The sequence below is a fragment of the Hyaena hyaena genome, unplaced genomic scaffold (assembly GCF_003009895.1).
Source record: "Hyaena hyaena isolate Hyena2069 unplaced genomic scaffold, ASM300989v1 scaffold_121, whole genome shotgun sequence".
NCBI classification, from domain to species: domain Eukaryota; kingdom Metazoa; phylum Chordata; class Mammalia; order Carnivora; family Hyaenidae; genus Hyaena; species Hyaena hyaena.
Window position 1 is genome coordinate 3461753 of NW_024080753.1, and position 10637 is coordinate 3472389.

General features: G+C 39.1%; 1 protein-coding gene across 6 annotated transcripts in view; it reads right to left on the bottom strand.

Moving 5' to 3' along the window:
• GOLGA4 (golgin A4) overlaps positions 1 to 10637 on the bottom strand; it is a 128948-nt gene that overhangs the window by 38108 nt on the left and 80203 nt on the right. For all 6 annotated transcript variants that reach the window (XM_039237203.1, XM_039237201.1, XM_039237204.1 and 3 more), the window contains 2 exons: positions 9813 to 9934; positions 9321 to 9451 (listed from right to left, as the gene is read on the bottom strand). In XM_039237203.1, the coding sequence (XP_039093134.1) occupies positions 9321 to 9451; positions 9813 to 9934 (253 nt within the window). The remainder of the gene's footprint in view (positions 1 to 9320; positions 9452 to 9812; positions 9935 to 10637) is intronic.

Below are 10637 nucleotides of genomic sequence, written 5' to 3' on the forward strand. Positions count from 1 at the left end.
AGGACTACTGGCTCATCATCATGACTGTGGCCTAAGGAGAAGTCTTCTGCTTAAACAAGCACGTAAGGGCAGAATGTAATCTTTTCCTTGAGCCATCTTTGAGCTCACTCTCCGCCACACTCCAGAACACCTGTCTCCTAGAGGAGACATGTCTGGTGGCTTGGTTTTTGCCACTACTGCCCAAGGGACACCCCTTGATCACCAGGCCCTGGTGGCTGGGACAGCTTGCATTTGTGGATCCCAGGGGACTATGGCAATTGGAGAGATGGTTCTTGGCAGACTACCAGCCCAAAGGCACTGCACAGACAGTGGACTAAAGTACACCCTGAAATCTTACTGTGAGGGATGCCTCTTTGCTTGTCCTGGAGCTCTGGCCTGAGGTGGAGACTTCAGGTCTGGCTCACATCTGGTGGCCTGTGTGGAGCTGCTCTCAAGGAACACAGGCTGTGGGTATCATCATGGTGCTCCCCTTCCCTCTGCCTTGCTCTAGCTTGCTAGTATCACCCAGAAAAGGGCTTATACACTCATTCGGAACCCTGATTTTTGGGACTGCCGCCCAGGGTACACCTCCAGATTGCCTACCTCTGGTGACCAGCAGGGCTTACACTTGCTTACAGTCCCAGAGGACTGTATATGTTTGTATACTTTTATTTAATTTTTAAAAAATTTTTAAATTAACGTTTATTTATTTTTGAGAAACAGAGTATGAGCAGGAGAGGGGCAGAGAGAGAGAAAGACACAGAATTTGAAGAAGGTTCCAGGCTTTAAGCTATCAGCAGTGAGCCCGATGTGGAGCTTGAACCCATGAACTGTGAGATCATAACCTGGGCCAAAGTCGGATGCTTAACCGACTGAGCCACTCAGGCGCCCCAGTTTACATACTTTTAAAACCTGATGCCTGAGGGTTGGGCTTCCAGTCAGCGTGAATCCAGGTGCTGAAATCCTCCCTTTTGAAATACTGACAGGTTTTAGTACTTCCTCAACTATTGGGAACTATTAAAAAATATAATAGGCTGCTCAGACCAGCACAAAGGATTAAGACACAATCAAAAACTCAGGCAGAGTTGAATAATAAGATTCATCTCCTACATAAGGCTAATCCTTCAAGACTCAGAGAGGTGGCTGGTTCATCTACTGTATAATCACTTATAAAGCTAGTTTGAAGTTAAAAGACAACAGTATAAATTATTATGGTTATAATAATGAATAAAGAGATACACAAGATAAAAAGACATAGAATGAGGGGTGCCGGGATGGCTCAGTTGGTTCAGCACCCGACTTCAGCTCAGGTCATGATGACATGTGAGTTTAAGTCCCACACTGGGCTTGCTGCTGTCAGTGCAGAGTCTGCTTCAGATCTTCTCTCTCTCTCTCTCTGCCACTCCCCTATTTGTGCTCTCTCTCTCAAAAATAAACATTAAAAAAAAGATGTAGAATGTAACATCAAAAACAAAAATGTCAAGGAGTGATTATAATGTTGAGCTTTACAATAGGATCAAGCTTACATTATGAACTTAAAACACTGTTATAAGTGGTTTTATGTAAGCCTCATGGTAACCATGAAGCAAAACCTATAGTAAATATACAAAAGATAAATATAAACATACCACCAAAGAAAGTCATCAAACTATAAAGAAAGAGAACAGGAAAATCAGCAGGGAACAGAAAGTAAGTACAAAAACAGCCAGAAAACAATGAACAAAATGGCAATAAGCATATAATTATCAAGATTTACTTTAAATGTAAATGGACTAAATTTTCCAATCAGAAGACTAAGAATGCCCGAATACATTAAAAACAAGAACCATCTATATGTTGCCTGCAAGAGTCTCACTTTATTTTTTTCTTTGAGTTTATTTATTTTTGAAAGAGAGAGATAGAAAGCAAGTGAGGTGGGGGGGGTATGGAGGGGGAGGAAGGGAAAGAGAGAGAGAGAGAGAGAATGAATCCCAAGCAGGCTCTGCACTGTCAACGCAGAACCCAATGTGGGGCTTGAACTCACTAACTATGAGATCATGACCTAAGCCAAAATCTAGTTGGATGCTTAACTGACTGAGCTGCCTAGGCACCCCAAGAGACTCACTTTAGATGTAAGGACACACACACATACCAAAAGTAAAAGGATGAGAAAAGATATTCCATCCAAACATAAACAACAAAAACCAAAAGCCAGGGTAGATTACCAGACAAAATAAGACTTTAAAACAAAGACAAATCAGAGACAAAGAAGGATTATTACATAGTGATGAAAGGGTCAACTCCACAAAAAAGACAAAACACTTACAAATATTTATGTACCCAACATATGCACACCTAAATACATAAAGCAAATATTAACAGACCTCAAGGGAGTAACGGCAATACAATAATAGTGAGGAACTATAAACCCCACTTACATCAATGGATAGATCATCTGGAAAGGAAATCAATAAGGAAATAATAGCCTCAAGTGACATATTAGACCAAATGAACTTCACAGAAATATACAGAATATCCATTCCAAAAACAAGAGAATATACATTCTTCTCAAGTGCACATGAAACATTTTCCAAGATAGATCATATGTTAGGCCACAAAGCAAGTCTTAATAAAGTTAGAGGATGAACTCTATCAACCATCTTTTCCAACCACAACAATATTAAACCAGAAATTAATTACACAAAGAAAACTGGAAGGCATAGCCCAGGGAATACAGTCAATGATACTGAAATAGCATTGTATGTTGACAGATGGTAGTTACACTTATGGTGAGTGCAGCATAACATATAGAGATGTTGAATCACTATGTTGTACACCCGAAAATAATGTAACATTGTATGTCAACTGTACTCAAATAAAAAAAATTTTAAAAGCACACACAAAGAAAACTGGAAAATTCACAAATTTGTGGAGATTTAACAACATGCTACTAAATAACCAATGGGTCAAAGTAGAAATCAAAAGAAAAAAATCTTGAGACAAATAAAAATGGAAATAGAAAATACTAAATTTATAGGATGGCAGCAAAAGCAGTTCTGAGGGAAGTCATTATGATAGATACCTACACCTCAAGAAACATGAAAATTCTCAAATAAACAACCTAACTTTACACAAACCTCAAGAACTAGAATCAATGAAGCTGAAAGTTAGCAGAAGAAAGGAAAGAACACACTGGAGCAGAAATAAATGATCTAAAGACTAAAAACAAAATACAAAATTGATCAATGAAACTAAGAGCTGGTTTCTCTAAAATGATACACAAAATTGACAAAACTTTATCTAGACCTTCCGGGGGCGGGGGGGAGAAATCAAATAATTGCAATCAGAAATCAAAGAGAAGTCACAACTGGTTTCATAGAAATACAAGAATCATTGACACTACAATGAAAAATTACATGTTAACAAATTGGACAACCTAGCAGAAATGGATAAATTCCCAGAAACATATAACCTACCAACACTAAATCATGATGAAGTAGAAAAATCTGAACAGACCAATTACTGGTAATGAGATTGAATCAGTCATCAAAAACCTCCCTATAAGCAAAAGTTCAGGACCAGACAGCTTCACTGGTGAATTGTACTGAACATTCAAAGAAGAATTAATACTAATATTTCTTAAATTCTTCCCCCCCCCAAAAAAAAAAACAGAAGAAAGAACTTTTCCAAACACATTTTAATAGGCCAGCATTACCCTGATACCAAAACCAGACAAAGACACCACACACATACACAAAAATTACAGGCCAGTACACTAATGAACATAAATGGAAAAGTCCTCAACAACATATTATTAGCAAATCAAATTCAGCAATACATTTAAAGGATCATATACCATGATCAAGTGGGATTTATTCCAGGGATGCAAGGATGCTTCTTTGCAAATCTTTGCAAACATCTGCAAATCAATCAGTGTGATACACAGAACAATATGAAGGATAGAAATCAGATGATTATCTCAATAGATGACAAAATAGCATTTGACAAAATTCAACATCCATTTATAACAAAAACTCTCAACAAAGTGGGTCGAGAGGGAATGTGTCTCAACATAACAAAGGCCAAATATGACAAGTCCAGAGCTAACATCATGCTTCATGGTGAAAGGCTATAAGCTTCTCCTCTCAGATCAGGAACAAGACAAGGATGCCCACTCTCACCACTTTTATTCAACATAGTATTGGAAGTCCTAGCCAGAGAAATTAGGCAAGAAAAATGAATAAAAGGCATCCAAATTGGAAAGGAGGAAAGGAAGAAGTAAAACTGTTTACTATTTGCAGATTACATATTACATACAGAAAATCCTAAAGACCCCAGCAAAAACCTGTTAGAACCGATAAACAAATTAAGCTGTAGGATACAAAATCACTACATGAAATCTGTTGCATTTGTATACACTAATAAACTATCAGAAAGAAAATTAATAAAACAATCCCATTCACAATTGCATCAAAACAATAAAATTTATAGGAATAAATTTAACCAAGGAGCTGGAAGACCTGTGCCCTGAAAACTATGAGACAGCGATGAAAGAAACTGAAAAATACATTAAAAAATGTAAAGATATTCTGTACCTCTGGATTGTTAGAATTAATATTGTTAAATGTCCATACTACTCAAAGCAATCTATAAATTCAAGGTGATCTCTTTTAAAATTCCAATGGCGTTTTTCACAGAACTAGGACAAATAAATCTAAAATGTGTCTGGAACCATGAAAGACCCCAAATAGCCAAAGCAATTGTGAGAAAGAAGAACAAAGCAGGTGGCATCATGCTCCCTAATTTCAAACTATATTGTAAAGCTACAGTAATTAAGACAGTATAGTATTGGCATAAAAACGGACACAGAGATCAGTGGAAGAGGGTAGAGCCCAGGAATAACCCTATGCACACGGTCACCTAATTCACAACAAAGGAGCCACGAACATTCAACAGGGGAAAGGCTAGTCTCTTCAATAAATTGTGTTGGGAAAACTGGACAGCCACATGCAGAAGAATGAAACGGGACTACCACCTTATACAAAAGATTAACTCAAAATAGATCAAAAACGTGAACGTAAGACCTAAAAACATAAAACCCCCAGAAGAAACGTAGGCAGTAAGCTCCGTGACACAGGTGTTGGTGATAATCTTTGAACCCGACACCAAAAGCAAAATGACAATCGCAAAAGTAAACCAGTGGCACTATATGGAACTGTAAAGTTTCTGCACAGAGAAGGGAGCCATCAAGAAAATGGAAAGGCAACCTAAAAAATGAAAGGAAATATTTGATCTGATAGGTTGACAAGGGCTAATATCTGATAAGGGGCCAATATACAAAATATATAAGGAATTCATATAACTCAACAGCAAAAAGAAAAACATTCCAATTAAAAAATAGGCAGAAGACTCATTTTTTTCCCAAAGATATGCAGATAGCCAACAGGCTCATGAAAAAATGCTCTCCATCATTAATCATCAGAAAAATGCATAACAAAACCAAACTCAGATACAGAGAACAGATCGGTGGGTTCCAGAGGCAGGGATGGTGAGTGGGAAAAATGGATGCACTGTTTTGGTTTGGGTTTGTTTACTTAAATAAATTTATAAAAAAGAAAAGAATGGTGGGGCTTCTGGGTGGCTCAGTTGGTTATGCATCTGACTCTTATATTCAGTTCAGGTCATGATCTCATGGTTCGTGGGTTCAAGTCCCACATTGGGCTCTGCACTGTTAGTGTAAAGCCTGCTTGGGATGCTCTCTCTCTGGCCCTCCTCTGATCATTCACTTTCTCTCTCAAAACTAAATTTAAGAAAACTTTAAAAAAAAGAGAAAAGAATGGTTACCCATGGAGAGAGAGGGGGGCAAGTTATATATAGAACAGAGAACAGGAATAGGCTTTCATTATATTTTCTAATTATACTTTCTAATATTATTTTGATCTTTAAACTGTGTGCAAAGATTGATTCAAATTTTTTTCTAAGTAAAAGTTAAATTTAAAGCTTATTTTTTAAAGCCAAAATTTGAGAGATGGTAATAGCTGCACTAATTCACAAAGCTTGAGAAAGTGTTCTTTAGGCACACAGAAAAAGCACCACCAAAGTAAAATATGGTGAAGAACTGCTAACATTGAGCTCCTCTATAACACAGACTGAACTGGATGAGGTATCACTGGGACAATGGGAAGCCATTGAAGGTATTTTGGAGGAGAAGTGGGATGATCACATCCTCATTCCAAAATAGAAAAGAACTCTGACAGGAAGAGATATAGATCTTAGAAAAAAGACCAGCAGCAAAGAGATCAGTTGTGAAATTAACACAACAGACCAGACCAAATGAAAGATGGCAGCCAGAATGTGGCAACAGCAGTGGAGTTATGAACACGCAGTATGGCTCAACGAAAATCTATGTCCTGAGAGTCTACTATATGTCAGGTATTGTGCTGGAGGTATACAATTAAAGGGAGACAGAGGATTTCTCTGCCCAGTGAATCAGGGAACATAAGTAGATTACCTGTCCTAAAACGTATGGTGATGATGCATATCATATGTGTGAGGGGCTGAGAATGATAGAAGGTATGACTCAAGGATGACAAAAGTTCCCAGCATCTTCAAATGTAGAAGAGAATAGTAGGAATGTTACCTAAGATAGTAAAATCAGGAAAATGAAAATGTCTCTGTGCTCCACTTTGCTATTAACAAGTCACAAAACTGTTTTAATGGATGACACCAATACGTCACTCTACAACATCATCATTCAGACAAGTCATCATTTCAGAGGCTGAAAACACACCACTATGTAAAATATACAAACCCCATGTAAAACTCTAATTCTGGAAATTTTAAAATGGGAGAAGGGTAGAGAATATGACTCAGAATTAAAGGAATATGGTATTTGATGAGAACTGCTAATATCTCTTTTAGTAATATCTGTATTTTTTAAAAGAAATTCTTCAAGATGGAGTGTGTATTTGGAGTGTTCAGATGGGGAGGACTGCCTATCTATCACAAAGTCAGCCCTAGACCTGGCAGTTGACAAGTCTGAGGCCACACTACCGAATACAGTAGTCACAAGCCACCCAAAACTGTGGCTATGAGCCCTGGAAATGCAGCTAATCCAAACTGATGCGGGCTGCAAATATAAAAAGACACTGCATCCCAAAGAAATAAAGACATATATAATTTTTATACTGACCACATACTGAAATGATAATATTTGGGATATAATGGGGTTAACATATTACTATTAAAATTAAATTCACCTAGGAGTGCCTGTGTGGCTCAGACAGTTAAGGGTCCACCTTTGGCTCAGGTCACGATCTCCTGGTTCGGGAGTTTGAGCCCTGCGTCGGGCTCTGTGCTGACAACTCAGAGCCTGGAGCCTGCTTCAGATTCTGTGTCTCCCTCTCTGAAGGCCTCTCTGACCTTCTCAAATTCCTGCTCTCTCTCTCAAGAATTAACATTAAAAAAATAAAAAATAAATAAATTCACCTAGTAAGTCAGAAGAAAAACAAATACCATATGGTTTCATTCATCTGTGGAATTTAAGAAAAAAACGAGCAAAGGGGCGGGGGGGTGGGGGGAGAGATCGAGAGTGAGACAAACCAAGAAACAGGCTCTTAACTATAGAGAACTGATGGTTACCAGAGGGGAGGGGGTAGGGAATGGGTGAAATAGGTGATGGTGGGGGTTAAGGAGTGCACTTGTGATGAGCACAGGGCGTTGTATAGAACTGCTGAATCACTACATTGTACACCTGAAACTAATTTTACACTGTATGTTAACTAGAATTTGAATAAGAAGAAAAAAAATTAAGCTCACCTGTTTCTCTTTCCTAATGTGGATTCTAGGAAATGTTCTATTACATGTATGGCTCACATTTGTGGCCTGCACTGTATTTCTAATGAATAGTGCCAGGGTGAGGCCCAGGAAGGGGTTTTGGAGAAGAGTCCAACTCCAGCAGATTTTCAAAAAGGAACTTCTGTTACCTGCCTCCCTGTTTCCTCACCCCTCTATCTACGGAGGTAAGTCATGACCCTAGAAAGTCTTTCATCTGCTACCCCATACGTCCAGAGACAGAGAAGTAGTTAGCAAAAGGGAACTAGCTAGGACACTGTTCGTCCCCTGCAAATGAGGCTCACTGACTTACTTATCCATGATAAATAACTACTGCCCTCCCCTAAATTCCCTTCTTAGAGAGAAGTCTTCATAAATACATGAAGCTAATGAAGGGTTAGTGCTCTCCCACTCACTGGGAAGCTTTAGGGAAATCATTTAACTATGTTGAACTTGCTTTTCCTTCTGCAAAAAAAAAAAAAAAAAAAAAGATGAAGCTAAACTAACTTTAATGTACCTTCCAATTCCAACATTCTCTAAGCATTCAAGAAACAATAGTGTTTCTTAAAGCTCTGCACATTTATACTCTATGAAAGTATAAGAAAATGTGAAATTATTCAAACCTTTTCATTAATAAGATCACAAGTTCAAAAATTATACAAAGGTGGCATTTCTATGTATGTGCCTTTTACTGGAATTTCAGCCTTTTCAATTGCATATAAAACAATTATTATTAGATCTGTTCCTGGCTCAGACTTCTCCTGCTGCCATAGCCTGCTGAGGCATGGTGCTCTGATTTATACGCTCTTAGGCATCAAATGGTTCCCGGCATAGAGTGAAATAAGGCTTGGAGTAACTAAGGAATCTACATCCCAACAGAGCGTAATTTACATGGTGCTACATTTGAAAAATTTCTCGAGTCCAAAATACTCACTGGCATTCGTGGCTTATCTTGACATACAAAAATGACAATGCCCACCTACCACCCATAGAATAGATACATTGAACCAACCTTCCACTAAATATAAAAGATTTAGCCGATATGTTCCATTTTTTCCCCCATCTTTTTTATCCCTTGAAAGCAACAAAAACTATGTAAACTGGTTTGGGATGGAGTAAAGTTAGCTGGCCCTCCTGGAAAGATCCCAGCTGGGTGGCCACACTCTCACACACACACAAACTGTCCCACTACTTAGACTTCACCCAAGTGCAAGCTCTCAGTTCTTAGTCTGGTTCTCTTACAGTTTGGTCTGACTCTGAGAGAAAGAATAGGAGAGAGCCCTTTCTTCCCCCTGTTCCACACCTGCCAAGCAGACTGAACTGCCAGGTTAGCAGAATCTGATCAGGAAACTACGATCCTGGCAGAAATCAATCAGGCTCCTTACAAATTTGCAAAGAGTGCAAATATTAAACTTGGACCCTACTGAGCCTCTGCACTAGAAAAACAAGGAATCTGACAGCCCAATCTTTAGCACCACCATGAAATCTATTACAGTTAAATTTCAAAAGAGAGAAAGAAAATAAAGTACATCAAGGATTTCTTCATATCTTTTGGCTGTTCTTTGTAAATCATCTTCCTTCTCTGCAATTTTTTTATATAACTGACTTGTCTCTTCTTGATGGCTTTCCAAAAGTTCAGCTTCCACTTCCTGGGCTTTATCTACAATATAAAAAAGGGACACACAAACAAGAAAACACATCAAGGAAGAATTAACATCTATATCCCATTTTAGTTCCAAATAAAATTTGCTAAAAACCAGTTGGTCACATATACTCTCTCACAGAGCAGAAATGTCTTTATAAACGTTTCAGGGCCTTCCACCCGCTCCTCCTCTCCACAAGGCGAGCCGCAGCCAGGCACTACACGTTCCCGTTAGGGGACCTTCTTGGGTAGGAATCATTTTTCTCTCCAGTTTAATTACTTAAAGCACTCAGCACAGTGTGAAAACAGTTAAGAGTAAATTATAAATCATTTCTGCTGATTCTGACTTGTTCTTTACTGAATTTAAACTATGACTTACCAATGGTTTCTTTTATGGTCATTTCCAGCTCCTGTTCCTTCTGCGCCAGCTGTGTATGGAACTCCCTCATCAGCTGTTTTAGTGTGGAATTGTGCTTCAACTCAAGATCTTCCTGCTCCTGTCTGTGTAACAAAAATATAAAGAGCTAACAGTTGCCAAACACAAAATAAGCTGTAAATCGTCACCTAGTCTTCAGGACGGCCCACATAGTAAGATCTCACTGGTGCAAAAACACGTTTAAAGGTGCACGTGTGCACGCGTGCACGTCCAGAAACGGGAGACCGGGAGGGTACGTGAACTAGGATAATCTCTAGACAACAGTCCTGGGCATTTAAGAATTTTTCTTTTCCACTTAAAACTTTCATCATAGACTAAGGCGCCTGGGTGTCTCGGTCGGTTAAGCATCCAATCAGCTCTGCTCATGATCTCATAGTTTGTGAGTCCAAGCCCCCCATCAGGCTCTGTGCTGACAGCTCAGAGCCTGGAGCCTGCTTCCGATGATGTGTCTCCCTCTCTCTCTGCCCCACCCCAACTTGCACTTGCTTGCTCGCTCTCTCTCAAAAATAAATAAACATTAAAAAAAATGTTCATCGGGGCGCCTGGGTGGCTTAGTCGGTTAAGTGTCTGACTTTCGCTTAGGTCATGATCTCGCGGTTCGTAGGTTCGATTCCCCATGTCGGGCTCTGTGCTGACTGCCAGCTCAGAGCCTGGAGCCTGTTTCAGTCTGTGACTCCCTCTCTCTCTGACCCTCCCCTGCTCACGCTGCCTCTCTCTCCTAGAAAAAAAAAAAGATTAAAAAAAAATGTTCATCACACACGTCTATGT